This window comes from Schistocerca americana, chromosome 1, assembly GCF_021461395.2.
Source record: "Schistocerca americana isolate TAMUIC-IGC-003095 chromosome 1, iqSchAmer2.1, whole genome shotgun sequence".
In the NCBI taxonomy this organism is placed as follows: domain Eukaryota; kingdom Metazoa; phylum Arthropoda; class Insecta; order Orthoptera; family Acrididae; genus Schistocerca; species Schistocerca americana.
The window spans coordinates 670,660,996-670,679,128 of record NC_060119.1 but is presented as its reverse complement, the minus strand read 5'-3'; the positions used below and the strand labels follow the sequence as shown (position 1 = coordinate 670,679,128).

General features: G+C 42.6%; 1 protein-coding gene across 2 annotated transcripts in view; it reads left to right on the top strand.

Moving 5' to 3' along the window:
- Positions 1-3,009: 3,009 nt before the first annotated feature.
- LOC124544673 (prolargin-like) overlaps positions 3,010-18,133 on the top strand; it is a 67,105-nt gene continuing 51,981 nt past the window's right edge. The window contains exons 1-2 of one of the 2 annotated variants that reach the window (XM_047123300.1): positions 3,010-3,317; positions 13,936-14,079. In XM_047123300.1, coding sequence (XP_046979256.1) covers positions 3,066-3,317; positions 13,936-14,079 — 396 coding nt within the window. In that variant the 5' untranslated portion in view covers positions 3,010-3,065. The remainder of the gene's footprint in view (positions 3,318-13,935; positions 14,080-18,133) is intronic. The other variant, XM_047123309.1, reaches the window with a different exon arrangement.

Sequence of the window (18,133 nt, the reverse complement as noted above, 5' to 3'; positions counted from 1 at the left end):
AAAATCCATATATAGTTTTTCATTTTTGTATATAGTTATACAGTTATACAAGTACTGAGAGGAAAATGAAACTACAGAAGTGTTTCGAGCGATAGATAGAACGAATGTGGACGTGCCTGACTTCAGTGAAATTTCTCACAAACGTACGAGGGTTGTCCAGAAAGTAAGTTCCGATCGGTCGCGAAATGGAAACCACTAGTAAAATCCGGTAAAGCTTTGCACAGATGTTTTGGGCAGTGTCTCTAGTATGCCCATCGATCGCATCAAGACGCTCTTTTCAGTTGTGAGTGAACAGTGGACACGTCAAGGTGCGTAGGGAATAGCGTCTCCCGCCAAGTATGAGGGCCCGGTTAGAGATTTCGCCTGTGTCATGCAGCCCACATAACACAACTGTCGAGCAGTTCCTTCTTCAAGCCAATTCTCGGCCGCACACTGCAGCGGCAATGAAGACGCTCCTGCAGCGTTTCCCAATGAGAAGTGTTTGATCACCCACAATACAATCCGCAAATGGCTCCCCCTGAGTATCATCTCTGCTCACAAGAACCGCTGGCTATGAAGACAAAAATTTTCCACAGACAACGAGCTGCAGACCAGCGCAGATAACTGGCCGAAAGCACAGGCGGCTGCTTTCTATGACAAAGATATTGGAAAGTTGATACAAAACTACGACAACACTCGACGTTGGAGCGGCGACTATGTAGAAAAGTAGGTGGGAGGTGTACCTAACTGTTGCAGATAATACGTTACTTGTTTTCACTGTGATTTCCATTTCACGACCGATCGGAACTTACTTTCTGGACAACCCTCGTACAATACCGCCCGGCACTAGTACCTCACGACGTTCGTTAGTTTCTCGATGTTTCCCGTTTCTTGGTGTCCAGATCTGGCGTACAGGTTATTCATCTTTTAGTGCACGAATTAGTGTCACAAGAGCTCGTTCTTTTGTTACTGTTGAGAAGTGTGACCCTAATATTCATAAAGCTTTATAAATTTTGCGTTGCAGAAAACGATTACTGTCCATTCATCTATGCTCTTCGGTTTAAGCTGTGCATTTCGTCTCTTCTCTCCAATTTTCGCTTTGACAGGTGTAACGAGCATCGGCATTCCCCAGTCTTGTCTTTCCATGTTGCAGCTGAGGTCCTTCAGGTCGCATCCAGTACATTGGTCCAGTGAGATGAGGATTTTCTTCCCTTCCTGCACTTGTCAGTACATCACAACACTTAGGGCAATTAATGTGATTTACGTTACCGTGGTTTTATATCTGTCTTTTGTGTGCGATCCTGATTCCACAGTGAAACATTGCTACCATATGCAAGTATAGCAGCTACAATTTTCTATTTTTTGCATATAAATGATCACAAGACATTCAGGAATATTTTTGAGTCAGTATCACCCAGGAAAGTTAATTACAAAACTCAAAAAAGTGTTTTGTGCCAGCGAACCAAACCGTACAATAAGGTACCAATGGAATTGAGAGAGAACCAAAAGTAACATGTTCAGGAAGGTAGTTAAAGAATAATACATACCATACACGCAATAATTACTAACATAAAGTGAAGTATGCTTCTTAAAAATATTAGTTTTAACAACAGTTTAAAAAATCTATTTGTTCCACTATATACATTCAGAATATAGTGTTACTGAAAAATTATACGCCCAAGATCTGTGATCGAAAATGCCTGCCTCCTTTCATCTCCGTCATCTCTACTTTTCCTTCTTTATGGAGGGATGCTGACTTAGCTTTTCGAATAGACAACCGGAAACCGACAATGAAAGTTACAGAGTTTGGGATTTCGTCGTGGGTTTGTCAATTGAAGGGATATGTACATAACGTGTCTAATTTGTGAAGTGAGTACTGATAAGCTGTCACCAGAAAGTGTAGTATAGTTTTGGAAAGAGCTAAGCCTGTAAGTAATTATAGAGCTGCATCAATGGTAAACTTTAAGTAAGATTTATTTTTGTAGAACAGCTAATTAACCGAAATAGGTTTTGGAAATGCTGAGAGATAATATATGAGAATAACTGGAGGAGAGTAGACGATCTCGTTGTCGTGTGACTAGGGCTTCACGTCGGGTAGACCGTTCGCCTGGTGCAAGTCTTTCGATTTGACGCCACTTCGGCGACTTGAGCGTCAGTGGGGATGGGAATGATGATGATTAGGACAACACCCAGTCCCTGAGCGGAGAAAATCTCAGACCCAGCTGGGAGTCGAACCCGGGCCCTTAGGATTGACATTCTGTCGCGCTGTCCATTTAGATACCTGGGGCGGACATAGTTTAATGTAAGTGCAAGATTCAAATGTGAAAGGCTGGTGCATTAATAACTGGGGTAACAACCAGAATATTGAATGTAAGCAGGCAAACATGCATGCGTTGTGTTAAACAGATGTTCTAAATGGTTCAAATGGCTCTGAGCACTATGGGACTTAACTTCTAAGGTCATCAGTCCTCTAGAACTTAGAACTACTTAAACCTAAGGACATCACAAACATCCATGCCCGAGGCAGGATTCGAACCTGTGACCGTAGTAGTCGCGCGGTTCCAGACTGTAACGCCTAGAACCGCTCGGCCTAAACAGGGGTCAGATGTCAGTTTGTGGAATGGAGCTCCATGCCTGTTGCACTTGGTCAGTCCATACAGGAATGATGCTGGAGGTATCATCCGATGATTTTCCTCGTGTGCTCAATTGGAGATGAATCTGGTGACTGAGTAGGCCAAAACAACATGTCGCTAGTTGTGGAAGACTATAGGATAGTCTTACTGCCAGTTCCAATCATTCCGCTTTCTCGAACACGTTCGTCGCGAAAACGCCACAATAATAAGTAAAGCACGGAACAATAGTGGATCAAATGCTCTCTCTCTCCGCCATGTACTTTATAGTGACTTGCGGAGGATGTATCAATGGAGATGAAGAGTTCTTAAAGAAATACTGCATCTAGATAATTTATGGGTCTTTACTTCAAAAGATAGCTAATGCTCACTCTTCGTGGCACTTCTATTTTCCAGGCATTTCTGCAGACCTCTCACCTCTCTATCTGCGCCCCGCTGTCTTCCTCTGGAGCTGCCATGATGCCGGTGGTGCTTTTCCTCCTGCTGTGGGCAGTGTCTGCGACCCCGCAGGTGCTGGACCAGCCGCTCAGTGGCCTGGAGGCGGCGCCTGACGACCTGTGCTCGAGGGACCTGGTGGCCGCCAACTTCTGCGGCAATAAGCTGCGAAGCGCGCCGCCCTGCTGCGGCTCCTTCCTCCGTCTCTACCTGTACCGCAACAACATTCAGGAGCTGGCAGAGGACTGGCTGGCTGAGTGCTCGAACCTCGAGGTAAGCTTCTCGTTGTTGCTCTTGCCACTTCGACTTTCTTTTCAGTAGTAAGGAGACACAAATCGCTACAGGCATGCCACTGGTTCTTCCTTACCTTACAGTGTAGTAGTGAATTATGAGAATGGATCTTCCACTATACAGCAGAGAGTCTGATGTAACTTTATAACAGACTGACACTGTCCGCCTGATCGGGCCTCGCAACTGGAACCTTAACTGTCGTGGCTAGTGCTCTTACCGACCAAGATATCCGGGTACAGCTCGCGACCCGCCTTCAGAGTTCACTTCCACCGATACCTCACTTCCAAACTTTACAGAATTTCTCCTATCTACCCTGGATCAGACCTAGTAGATAGTGTCAGAAGTTCCATGCAGATTTTCGCGGATGATGCTGTAGCATACAGGGAAGTTGCAGCATTAGAAAATTGCAGGCAGATCTGCAGCGGATAGGCACTTGGTGCAAGGAGTGTCAACTGACCTTTAACATAGACAAATGTAATGTATTGCGAATACATAGAAAGAAGGATCCTTTATTGTACGATTATATGATAGCGGAACAAACACTGGTAGCAGTTACTTCTGTAAAATATCTGGGAGTGTGCGTACGGAACGATTTGAAGTGGAATGATCATATAAAATTCATTGTTGGTAAGGCGGGTGCCGGGTTGAGATTCATTGGGAGAGTCCTTAGAAAATGTAGTCCATCGACAAAGGAGGTGGCTTACAAAACACTCGTTCGACCTAGAGTATTGCTCATCAGCGCACCGTATCAGGTCGGGTTGACAGAGGAGATAGAGAAGATCCAAAGAAGAGTGGCGTGTTTCGTCACAGGGTTATTTGGAAAGCGTGATAGCGTTACGGAGATTTCTAGCAAACTCAAGTGGCAGACTCTGCAAGAGAGGCGCTCTGCATCGCGGTTTAGCTTTCTGTCCAGGTTTCGAGAGGGTGCGTTTCTAGATGAGGTATCGAACATATTGCTTCCCCCCACTTATACCTCCCGAGGAGATCACGAATGTAAAATTAGAGAGATTCGAGTGCGCACGGAGGCTTTCCGGCAGTCGTTCTTCCCGCGAACCATACGCGACTGGAACAGGAAAGGCAGGTAATGACAGGGCACGTAAAGTGCCCTCCGCCACACACCGTTGGGTGGCTTGCGGACTATAAATGTAGATGTAGATGTAGAGCAGACCTAAAAGAAAGAATACTGTGGAAAAATGACTTCGTCACATCCTAGGGGACTGTCGACCTGGAGAAAGCATTCGACAATGTCAAGTGGTGCAAGACGTTCGAAATTATGAGGGAATATGGATAAACTATAGAGAGAGAGAGGGGTAATATACAACCTGTACAAGAGCCAAGAGGGAACAACAAGATTGGGAGCTCAAGAACGAAGTGGTCGGGTCAAAAAGGATGTATGATCGAGATGCAGTCTTTCCCCTACTCATCAGTCTATACATCGAAGAAGCAATGACGGAAATAAAAGAGTGGCAATTAAAATTCGAGGTGAAAGGATGTCAATGGTAAGATTTACTGACAACTTTGTCATCCTCAGTGAAAGTGAAGAAGATTTACAGTATCTGTTGACTGGAATGTACAGTCGAGTGAGTACAGAATATGGATTGAAAGTAAATCGAAGAAAGACGAAAGTAATGAGAAGTACCAGAAATGATAACAGCGAGATATTTAACATCAGGATTGATGGGCACGAATTACATGAAGTTAAGGAATTATACTACCTAGGCATCAGACTAACCCATGACGGGACCCAAGGAGGACATCAAAAGCAGAACAACAGTGGCATAAAGGGCATTCCTGGCCAAGAGGAGTCTACTAGTGTCAAACGTAGGCTTTAATTTCAGGAAGAAATTTCTCAGAATGTACGTCTGGAGCACAGCATCGTATGGTAGTAAAACATGGACTGCAGAAAAATCGGAACAGAAGCGTTGTGGAGCTACACACGAATTTAAAAAATTTGGTGTACTGATAAGATAAGGAACGAGGAGATTCTGCGCAGAATCGTAGAAGAAAGGAATATATGGAGAACTCTGACAAGAAGAAGGGACAGTATGATTTAACATCTGTTAGGACATCAGGAAATAATTTCAGTGATACTAGAGGGAGCTCTAGAGGGTAAAAGGTAGAGGAAGACAGAGATTGGAACACATCCAGCATGTAACTAAGGACGTAGGTTGCAAATGCTACTCTGTGATGAAGTTGGCACAGGAGATAAATTCGTGGCGGGCCGCAACAAACCAGTGGAATGACTGATAACTCAAAAAAAAGGGTGGGGGGGGGGGAGGTACTATTTCTAAAATGTATGCCTGTCTGTGTAGCGGACTTTGGGCTATCAAACATTAATGTTTGAACATTCTCTAGATGTCTGTACGGCCTTCTATGAACAACGTTTTTACTATAGTTCGTGGTATTCGTAGCGAGAGAACAACTGTATTAACATTTCAAACAATTTTAGTGTACCCTTTATTTTTCAGGTGCAGTTGCACTTTGGTTTTAGAGTTTCACATATCAGTCGGTAAAAATCGAACCGTTATAAGATCATTTTGTTGTCAGTCAGTCAGTCTGTCTGCCTGTCCTTCTGCTAAGCTCATTTACCTCAAGAACGGGTAGCGGTATCAAGTTAGCCGGCCGAAGTGGCCGTGCGGTTAAAGGCGCTGCAGTCTGGAACCGCAAGACCGCTACGGTCGCAGGTTCGAATCCTGCCTCGGGCATGGATGTTTGTGATGTCCTTAGGTTAGTTAGGTTTAACTAGTTCTAAGTTCTAGGGGACTAATGACCTCAGCAGTTGAGTCCCATAGTGCTCAGAGCCATTTTTTTTGGTATCAAGTTAACATTCATGTCAGGTGGTACGGTCCCTTGGTGGTGTAAAATAATTGAGCTTTTATGTCTATGCAGTCGAAAGACATGGCTATTTGTGTCACAAATTCTGACAGTCGCAAATTCACTCACCAAAACCTATAATGTTTGTAGCTGTATCAAGCAAAGAATATTATTTTTTGTCATTCGTTATCCACCTGCCTCCCTGTCTGTCTGTCCTTACGTTAACGCCACGTTTTTCCTCAGGAACGAGTAGCTGTATCAAGTTCAAAACGGTGGCACGTACCACGGCCTACTATCCTTTGGGGGTGTAATTAACAATTTTGGGGTGTTTTCCATTACTTGTACTGTGAAGCCCTGCTTCTATCCAAATTTCGTGATTGTCGGTCAACGACAAGTACCCCATATGTTTTGACGGGTGAGATTGCGAATGTCTAAATATGTGACATAAATGCAACTGCCAGGTTGCATTAACATGCTGGTATAAAATAAATGATTTACTGTAGTGATTACGAAATTACAAAAACACTTAACACTTAAAACTTGAAATGAAAACATTCTCGGAAGTCTTTCTACACTCAGGACCGATATCCCAGGGAAGTGTGGTAGGCCTGGTATTATGCTCTATGTAAATAAACCATCTGATGCACAAGGTAAGAAGCAATATGTGTCTGCTTGCTGATTATGCTGTGGTGTACGAGAAGGTGTCGTCGTTGAGTTACTGTAGGGGGACAGAAGATAACTTGGACAAAATTTCTAATTGGTGTGATAAATTGTCGTGTCCTGACACGGGATAGAGGGAAGACAGGGTTTTTTTTGTCAGTCTGAAATTTCCGAGCAATGAGGAGCAAATGTAGAAAGACAATTCCCAATGAAGGCGGGTCTATGACTTGGATCAGCGCCAAACACTGCCACAGGGCATTAACGAGAGATACAGTTTCTGGGACACGGCAGGATCCTTCCAGCAGGAGACTCACGTCATTCAGGGATCTCATTAACACTGTTTATTTGCGATCAGGTTAGCTAATACACTGAAGGCTAATTCTAAACATTAGAAAAAAGCATAGGAGGCAACTGGTTGCACAACAAAAGTCAGTTCTGAAGCCACGGGGCAGGTGGTAACAGAAGTAGCGAACACTAGCACCCACGTTAAGCACAAACGTGAGAACAGCACTGAATGTGAGAAAAAACACGCGTGTCGGAGCTTATCGAGGCTGGTCAGGAGCGACACGGAGTCTGCACCCCAGTGATCTGACTGAGAACTCACTCTGAATACAAACACATGAGTTTTTAAAGAATCGTCGTGGTGCATCATTTCAACGTTCCTACAACTGAGCCACCAATCCACCGGCACTTTACAAGCTTCGGCAAATCTGGCGAGTCCCTCTGCACCTCCAGGGCACCCCTAACCATCCATATTTAAACTTCTCTCCTACTCGGATTCTCTCCTGGATTTTACATTAACAAGTTTAGTACCAACTGCGTTCAGCTGAAAGCTAAACATCACTGCTACTTCTATTATGGTCAGCAACAACAGTGTTTTATGTCACTTGGTCCTGCCCTCCGTCCTTTTGTGGATGGGGAGTGATGTATATCACTCTAACCTGTATAAACTCATTGAAGTTGCAGTTTTAATGAGCAAGTATCAAACTTGCTGCCTCTTCTGAGACGTGCCTTTTCGTGGCAGTCTTCTAAAGGGACGCCTTACAACAGCGTCTAGGCGGTGAATGGAGTTACCGGTTAATTCTCTGAAGCCAGACTTCTCACCTGGTACAGGTTCCCAGAGCGTCTGCAATTTGCTTCGGGCTAGTTTTACTGTTTATCTCCGGTAACCTAAACTCTACCACTTTTGCCTGCTCTCTGCATTGTGTCTCTGATTTTCTAGCTTGGAGTGCCCTTGATGGCTTCCAACAGTCTTAAGCGCATCAACGTGCAAGTCATTACGTCGTCAATATATGACAGAATGGTTGCTAACCATAAATGTGGAAAACTGTAAGTTGATGTAGGTGAGTAGGAAAAACAGTCCCATAAAGATCGAATACAGCATTAGTAGTGTTCTATTTGACACAGCTCACTTAAATGTCTAGGCGTAACGTTACAAAGGGATAAGAAGTGCAACGAGCACGTAAGCATTATAGTGGAGAAGACAAATGGTCAACTTCGGTTTGCTGGGTGAATTTTAGGAAATATGGCTCATCTGTAAAGGAGACCCCACACAGGACTCTGATGTGACCGATTCTTGAGTACTGTTCGATTTTTTGAGATTTAAGGAAGGTCGGTTTGAAGGAAGATATCGAAGTAAGATAGATTTGCTTCTGGTAGGTTCGAACAACACACAAGCATTACGGTGATGCTCCGGGAACTGGAATAGGAATCCCTGGAGGGAAGGGAACAGTATATTCTACTGAGAAAATTTAGACAACCGGGGATTGAATCTGACTGCAGAACGCTTCTGCTGCAACCAGCGTCATTTGGTCTAAGGAACACGAAGATAAGATAAGGGCAATTAGAGCTCGTGTGGAAGCTTGTAGATAGTCTTGCTTCCCTCGGTCAGTTTGCGGTTGGAACAGGAAAGGAAACGACTAGTGGTTGTACAGTGTACGCTCCGCCACGCACAGTATTGTGCCTTGCGGAATATGTACGGATATATAAGCGTAGATATCTTGCCAGTATAAATATCGATAACAGGCGAAAATCGTCGAATTCTCGAATCCCGGGATGGATGAACGGTCTAGGTATACAGTTAAGTTTGTACGGAACCTTGTGCATGAGTCGTACTCACATTTAGCAGTGTTATTTTTACCGTACGACTAGTTCTGATATCCCTGGACAGTCTTCAGATTATAACGGACCTAAAATTTTGAATAATTAACGTAATTGATGACATGTGTTCCTGATGCCCTGGTATTTGGTGAAAAATCGTCGGTTCCGAAGAAGAAATTAAATGAAAAAAAATATTAGAATAAGCTGTAGCCGAATCGTTATTGCGCGACTATTTCTACGCAGCAACGTCGAAAGAATTTTGACAAATGACAAAAAAAGGCATAGTATTTGGTGAAATCTCAGGTAATGCTGTTAAAGATTTTTTATTGTAGATTGCAATGGTTGTAGAAAACGATCACCGGCCGGGGTGGCCGAGCGGTTAGAGGCGCTACAGTATGGAACCGCGTGACCGCTGCGGTCGCAGGTTCGAATCCTGCCTCGGGCATGGATATGTGTGATGTCCTTAGGTTAGTTAGGTTTAAGTAGTTCTAAGTTCTAGGGGGCTGATGACCTCAGAAGTTAAGTCCCATAGTGCTAATGGCCATTTGAAACATTTTTTTTGTAGAAAACAATCACCAGCTAACAGCGGTCCGCCCCGATAGCTGAGTGGTCAGGGCGACACAATGTCAATTGTAAGGGCCCGGCTGGGTCGGAGATTTTCGCCGCTCAAGGACTGGGTGTTGTGTTGTCCTATTACCATCATTTCATCCCCATCGACGCGAAAGTCGCCGAAGTGGCGTCAAATCTAAACACTTGCACCCGGCGAACGGTCTACCCGACGGGAGGCCCTAGGCACACGACATTTTTAGCTAACGGTATTTGCGAACAAAATTGTATGGTTGTTAATCAATTTAGAAAAGTATTTACGCAATAGTAAGTGCAAGACATTCAGGTGGAAATGGGCACAGTGACACTGACTACAATTCAGATTCGAAATCGCTGTCAGAAATAGCAAATAACTCTAATAGTGGAATCAGTAAAGCAGACTGTGCTAAGCATACGCACTTGATTGCTAATTGTTTGGCACTCAGTTTGCGTAATAAACAGCTTCACCCAGCTTACTGTAAGCCTACTGGTAATACTTCTACACCTCAACTGATCTTAAATGAGTATTTTCTGTAAAGCAAAATATCTCTTATGAGCGGGTAACTTTCACTAAATAACTACTAACTGACTTTTGCATAACACTGTTACGTATTCTGGAAATGACAGCGGAAATTAATCATTCTGATCTACAACAATCTTTAAAAGCTCGCTGAAATTACTTTTTCATAATCTGAATATTAATGCTGGTTTTTAGGTGAAGATTTCCTGAACAAAAAAGTCCGTTAACCTTAACTATTCAGTCTCAGTTAGTTTTTAACTTTCGGTAAATTTCAATTTTTTATACAAATTATCAAAATTAATTTAGCTCAGCAATCATATTTTTATCATCAGCATTGACACTAGGTTTTAATTAGTAAGGGCGGGATAGAGCCCAACTTCGTAAACACTTGTAGCACACCGTTAATATTAAGCTGGTAATTATTCACAAAATGAAACTAGTACTCTGGCTAGCCTTGATACACTTCTAAATATTAAAGTTGGTCTGGTCTTACTTCAGTGAGTGGCTGCTGGTACTGCATGCGATAATAATCGCTAACAGTACATGATAACGTGCTCGTCTTAGCTTCGCTTTGCAGTAAAGAATTTTTGGTCCGCAGTGCTTTTCTGTCATATTTACCACTTTTCATGCTTTTGCACACTGTGCCCAGTAAACGCTGTAATTATGCCAGGCCATAACATACGGTTCTTCTATTTTGGAAACTTACTTCATATGCTGCTAGCAACCACTACAACTGAGCGCTTCTGTCAGCCTCTACTGCGCAACAGGTCGCGCCAGGCTCAACTGCCCTGGCGTCGTCGTCCAGCGGCAACCGCTACGTTTACATGCGACACGTCTTCCGAGAGATGAAAACCGAAATTCGGAAAGCGTTTTTCGCTTTCGTGTCTACCTGTTAAGGTCTGAAGTGAATTAGCTTGTGCAGTTAAATATGGCGTCTGGAAAAGAGCTAATCTAGTTTCTGATTTAGTCAACACAACTATTATTTCTCTTCACTTTTAAACGTTACACGTTGACAGCTTCATGCTCAATCTAATATTTCTGCTTCTCCTTCACTGTACAATAAGTCCATATTAACCAAATATTCTGAAAACAAGACGTAACTTGACAACGAAGGACGTTTCAAAACCGTTTGCGCTTAAATGGGAGCGAAGACCTATTGCGGAATTGGAAAACCGGCAACTAGAAGCGGATTTCCAGAATCGTTTTTAAATGTTTATGGGTTCACCCAGAAGCGGGTTTGGGAAATCGTTTTACGAAATCCGGCTTTGGGAGTCCCATATAAACTTGGTGAATGTTCCCTGTTTCAAATATACTCTTTGACTGTTCACAATAACAAATCGCCCTGAGTAGACCAGCGTGTTTACTACATGCTATTACATAATTCTTTTTTTAGGTATTGCATTTAAATTACGTAATCATATTCATTCATAATGAAATCTGTAAAAAATATTAACAAATTATAATACATTAAAGATTACTGCATTACTCAAAATTACAATATTAATACTGTAAAAATCTTCTATGTTAGACACTGTGTGGTTGTTCTACAAGATTTATGTGCAGTACTCTGAAATGAAGTGATACTGTAATAAAGCAATGTCCTACTGGAGCTGAAAATTAAACGGTGCATTAAAATTTCTTTAAATTACTATGTCTTTATTGTACGAGCGGAGGGTGGCAGGCGATAAGGTCATCAGTTTATACATGGATTAGACACAATCCACTTTAACTTCGTCTAGTATGTGAAACGCTTGTACACGAACGGCTTGAATTATTTGTTGGACAAATTTCTATTTCTTACTTTGTTGCATTTTTTCCCCTACGACGGACTCTAGTATTATAAAAGTTTCGTCGCCTATCCTATCATCCTGTCCGTCTTCTGCTTACTGTTTTTCACATTTTCCTTACCTCATCGATATTATGGAAGACCTCCTTATTTCCCATCTTATCAGTCCATCTATTTTTATGATCCTTCTGCGAGGACCACATCACAAATGCTCGTTATGTTTGCCAGTAGCAGACCTACTTTATTCTAGCAGTGCCTGTGACTGCTTCTTAGATCCTGTTTAATTCATCCAACGTGCGTCTTTTACTTCCAGAGCAGCAGGATACCTTCACTTCAGCTACTGCGTGGCCTGTAGTTTTGATATTACGATTTACACTAGTTTCATTTCCGCTGCTCCTCATTAGTTTCATCTTTCTTTGTCTCGCTTTTAGTGCATACTCTGAGCTCATTGAACTCCTATCAGCTAATATTATGATTTATAGCATTTCATCGCGAACTTCAGTCTCACACTTTGCAGTATTTTTTTCCCCTGTAATTGATTCTTCGATATAATTATATAGGGTGAACAGTAGAGGAGAGAGATTTATACGGAGGTGGCAAACGTCATGAGATACCTCCTAATGTTGTGTGGGATCTCCTTTTTACCGGGATGGTGTACCAGTTCGACGTAGTTTGAATTCAGAAAATCGTTGGAAGTCCCATGCAGAAGTTTTGAGCCGTGCTGCTTTTATAGCTATCCATAATTGCGAAAGTGTTGCCGATGCAGCATTTTGTGTACGAACTGACCTCTCGACTGTCCCGTAAATGCCCGATGGGATTCGTGTTGGGCGATCTGGGTGCCTAAATCATTCACTCGAATTTTCCATAATGTTCTAACCAACAATTATGGCCAGGTGACATGGCACATGGTCGTCCATAAAAAATCCATCGTTGTGTAGGAACAGGAAGTTATGAATAGCTGCAAATGGTTATTTCCAGTCAATGATGTGTTCAGTTGTACCAGACGATCCAGTCCACTCCATGTAAAGACAGACTCATCATTATGGAGCTGCCAGCCGGTGTGGCCGAGCGGTTCTAGGCGCTTCAGTCTGGAACCGCGCGACCGCTACGGTCGCAGGTTCGAATCCTGCCTCGCGCTTGGATGTGCGTGATGTCCTTAGGTTAGTTCGGTTTAAGCAGTTCTAGGTTCTAGGTGACTGATGACCACAGATGTTAAGTCCCATAGTGCTCAGAGCCATTTGAACCAGCCGTTATGGAGCTACTACCTGCTTGAGCAATACGTTGCTGATAGCTTGATCACATGGCTTCGTAGGGCCTGCACCACAATCTAACCCTAACATCAGCTCTTATCAACTGAAATCAGGGGCCATGTGACGACGCAACGGTTTTTCAGTCGGTTAAGGTCGAATCGATATGCTCAAGAGCCCATGACATCTGCAGGCGATGTCGTACTGTTCGAAAAAGCACTCGCGTCGGCCGTCGCCTGTCATAGCCCATTAACGCCATATTTCGCCCCACTTTCCTAAATCACACGTCAGTCGCATGTTTGACATGGATTTCTGCATTTGTTTCACGCAGTGTTGCTTGCCTGTTAGCAGTGGCAACTCTACAATAACACCGTTCCCCTCAGTCGTTCTATGAAGACCGTCGGCCACTGCACTGTGCTTGGTGGGAGGTAATTCTGAAATCTGGTATTCTTGTCACTCTCTTGGCATTGTGGGTCTCGGAATATTGAATTTTTACTGACTATTTTTTGGAATGAAATATCCCTTGCGTCCAACTGCATCTACCATTCTGCGTTGAAAGTTTGTTAAGACCCATCGTGCGGAAAGCTTTCCATATGCGTCACCTGAGTACAAATGACAACTCCGCCAATGCCCTGACCTTTTATACCTTCTGTACACGATACTTCCGCCGACTGTGTTGCGCATATTGCTATCCCATTACTTTTGTCACCTCAGTGTTTTATCCGACTTCCACTTTAGCTCATGCTTGTCTTCTTAGGATTTTCTTGTACAAGTCTACACTTGAAGAAATCTGCTTTAAGGTCGGTGACGGTATGATAACCATGTTTTGATGAAGTGCTCCTGAGCAGTTTGCACGTGGTGACACTGGTGGTGGTTGCCCTCCCGCAGGAGCTGAGCGTGTCCCACAATGCGCTGCGGCGGCTCCCAGACCGCCTTCTGTCCACCGCCTCCAGCCTGCGCCGCCTGCAGGCCTCCCGCAACCATTTGGACATCCTGCCGCCCCGGCTGCTACACAATGCCACCTCGCTGCGGGTACGTAAACCAGCTGCAGTCCATAGTAGCTAAACGGCAATGCGTTCCGCCTCGTGTATCGAAGTTATATCCTACAAACCGGTCTAAAAGATCAAAATGTTCGAATGTGTGTGAAGTCCTAAGGGACCAAACTACTTAGGTCATCGATCCCTAGACTTAAACACAATTAACTCAAACTAACTTATGCTAAGAACAACACACACACCCATGCCCGAGGAAGGACTCGAAACTCCCGCGGGAGGGGCTGGGTCTAAAAGATCAGCTGTTCCGTCGGTGTTTACTTAGCAACAAACTTGTTTTGGGAGAGGGTCGCCTTGACCAAAACAGAATTTTCTTTTTTTCCCCAAAGATGTTTCTTTGAACTGTTACCATCATCAGTAGGCTTTTCTTACCTTTCGATTAAAATACGAAAAACACTTTTCATTACTTGTACATTTATAAATTTGAGTTTTGAAGACAGTATTTACAAATGTGGAAAACTGACGAAGCTTTGTATATACACTTTGCTACCACACGCTCTAGTTTTCCTGGATTTTTACGCTTTTAATTGCACGTATTTTCTTTCACAGTTTGCCATTTGCATCCATACAGAACTTAATATAGAACAGCTATTTATTTAGGAATTTTAGACTAGCAAATGTTAAATTATTCGCAACATTACGTAATTCTGTGTGGAAGATTGCATGTGTGTGTGTCTGCTGGAAATACGTTTCAGTTATTTTTTCTGTTTTTCCGTTAGTAACACTGTGAAGAGATGCATAAAGTTACTGTGTGCGAACTGCAGAAACAAGTTGGTAGACAAGTGAACAGTTGAATATTTTCTAGACGTCAGTTTTGAATCTTTGTGAGGTGTATCTGCCACTTTGTGTATTTGCGTGTGTATGTGTGAAGAGGGTGGTTTTGAGTGTTTAGGATGGTCTTAAAATTTCGAAGTAAATAACGGTTCTACATTAAGTTCTGCGTGGTTGCAGATGACAAACTGTGAAAGAAAACAAGTGCAATAAAATACATGTTAATCCAGGAGAACCACAGCACTTCGTAGCAACGTATATATGCAAAAATTTCTCTGTTTTTAAAATTTGTAGTCCTGTTTTAAAAACTCAAATTTATATGTGTATAAGCAATGGAGAGCATTTTTTCCCTCTTACAGAAAGATAATATGAACCAACTGATGATGTTGAAACTTTTAACGATACATGTCTGGCAAATAAAAGATAAAAATTGTCCTTTTCTCAAGGAGGATCCTCTCTAAAATGAAATCTGGTTCAAAAGACACAGTCGAAAAATGTTGTTGTTGTGATCTTCAGTCCACAGACTGGTCTGATGCAGCTCTCCATGCTACTCTATCCTGTGCAAGCTTCTTCATCTCCCAGTACCTACTGCAACTTACATCCTTCTGAATCTGTTTAGTGTATTCATCTCTTGGTCTCCCTCTACGATTTTTACCCTCCGCACTGCCCTCCAATACGAGATTGGTGATCCCTTGATGCCTCAGAACATGTCCTACCAACCGATCCCTTCTACTAGTCGAGTTGTGCCACAAATTCTTCTTCTCCCCAATTCTGTTCAGTACCTTCTCATTATTTACTATCGTCCCATCTAATTTTCAACATTCTTCTGTAGCACCACATTTCGAAAGATGCTATTTTCCTCTTCTCTAAACTGTTCAACGTCCATGTTTCACTTCAATACACGGCTACACTACGCACAAATACTTTCAGAAAACTCTTCATGACATTTAAATCTATACTCGACGTTGAAAAATTTCTCTTCTTCAGAAACGCTTTCCTTGTCATTGCCAGTCTACATTTTATATCCTCTCTACTTCGACCGTCATCAGTTATTTTGCTTCCCATATAGCAAAACTTTTTTTACTACCATAAGTGTCTCATCTCATAATTAGATTCTCTCATTATCACCTGATTTAATTTGGCTACAGTCCATTACACTCGTTTTGCTTTTGTTCATGTTCAACTGCTCTTCCAGATCCTTTGCTGCCTCCGACAGAACTGACACAATTACAATGACATCGGCAAATGTCAAAGTTTTTATTTCTTCTTCATGGATTTTAATTCCTACTCCAAATTTTTCTTTTGTTTCCTTTACTGCTTGCTGAATATACAGATTGAATAACATCGGGCATAGGCTACAACCCTGTCTCACTCCCTTCCCAATCACTGCTTCCCTTTCATGCCCCTCGATTCTTATAATTGCCGTCTGCTTTCTGTAGAAATTGTAAATAGTATTTCGCTCCCTGTGTTTTACCCTTGCCACCTTCAGAATTTGAAAGAGTATTCTAGTTGACACTGTCAAAAGCTTTCTCTAAGCCTACAAATACTAGAAACGCAGGTTTGTCTTTCCTTAACCTATTTTCTAGGGTCAGTATTGCCTCACGCGTTCCAACATTTCTACGGAGTCCAAACTGAACTTCCCCGAGGTCGGCTTCTATCAGTTTTTCCATTCGTCTTTAAAGAATTCATGTTAGTAGTTTACAACCGTGACTTATTAAGCCGATAGTTCGGTAATTTTTGCACCTGTCAACACCTGCTTTCTTTGGGATTGGAAATGTTATATTCTTCTTGAAGGGTGAGGGCATTTCACATGTCTCATACATCTTGCTCACCAGATGACAGAGTTTTGTCAAGGCTGTCAGCAGTTCTAATGTAATGTTGTTCACTCCTGGAACCTTGTTTCGACTTAGGTCTTTCAGTGCTCTGTCAAATTCTTCACGCAGTATCATGTCTCTCATTTCATCATCATTTACGTCCTCTCCCATTTCCCTAATATTGCCCTCAAGTACATCTTTCTTGTATAGACCCACCATATACTCCTTCCACCTTTCTGCTTTCCCTTCATTGCTTAGAACTGGTTTTCCATCTGAGCTCTTCATATTCATACAAGTGGTTCTCTTTCTACAAAGGCCTCTATAATTTTCCTGTATGCAGTATCTGTCTTACCCCTCGCTCAGTCTGGAACCGCAAGACTGCTACGGTCGCAGGTTCGAATCCTGCCTCGGGCATGGATGTGTGTGATGTCCTTAGGTTAGTTACGTTTAAGTAGTTCTAAGTTCTAGGGGACTGATGACCACAGATGCTGTGTCCCATAGTGCTCAGAGCCATTTGAACCATTTTTTTGTCTTACCCCTAATGATATATGCCTCTACATACTTAATTTGTCCTCTAGCCGTCCCTGCTTAGTCATTCTGCACTTCCTGTCGATCTCATTTTTGAGACGTTTGTATTCCTTTTTGCCTGCCTCATTTACTTATTTTTATATTTTCTCCTCTCAGCAATTAAATTCAGTACCTCTTCTGTTACCCACGGGTTTCTAGCAGCCCTCATCCTTTTACCTACTTGATCCTCTGCTGCCTTCATTTTTTCATCTCTCAAAGCCAATCGTTCTTCCTCCACTGTATTTCCTTCCCCCGTTCTTTCCAATCGTTTTTTTAACGCTCTCTCTGAAACTCTCTACAACCTCTGGTTCTTTCAGGTTATTCAGGTCTCATCTCCTCAAATTCCAACCTTTTTGCAGTTTCTTCAGTTTTAATCTACAGTTCATAAGCAATAGATTGTGGTCAGTGTCCACATCTGCCCCTGGAAATGTCTTACAATTTAAAACCTGGTTCCTAAATCTCTGTGTTGCCATTATATAATCTATCTGAAACCTTCCGGTGTCTCCAGGCCTCTTCCACGTACACAACCTTCTTTCATGATGCTTAAATCAAGTGTTCGCTATGATTAAGTTTGTGCGAAAATTCTAGCAGGCGGCTTCCTCTTTCATTCCTTACCGCCATTCCATATTCACCTACTACTTTTCCTTTTCTTCGTTTTCTTACTACCGAATTCCAGTCCCCCATGACTATTAAATTTTGAATTTCCTTCACTATTTTATCTCATCATACATTTCTCCAATCTCTTCATCATCTGCGGAGCTAGTTGGCATATAAACTTGTACTACTGGGGTCGTGGTGGGCTTCGTGTCTATCTTGGCTACAATAATGCGTTCACTATGCTGTTCGTAGTAGCTTACACGCGCTCATTTTTTTTTATTCATT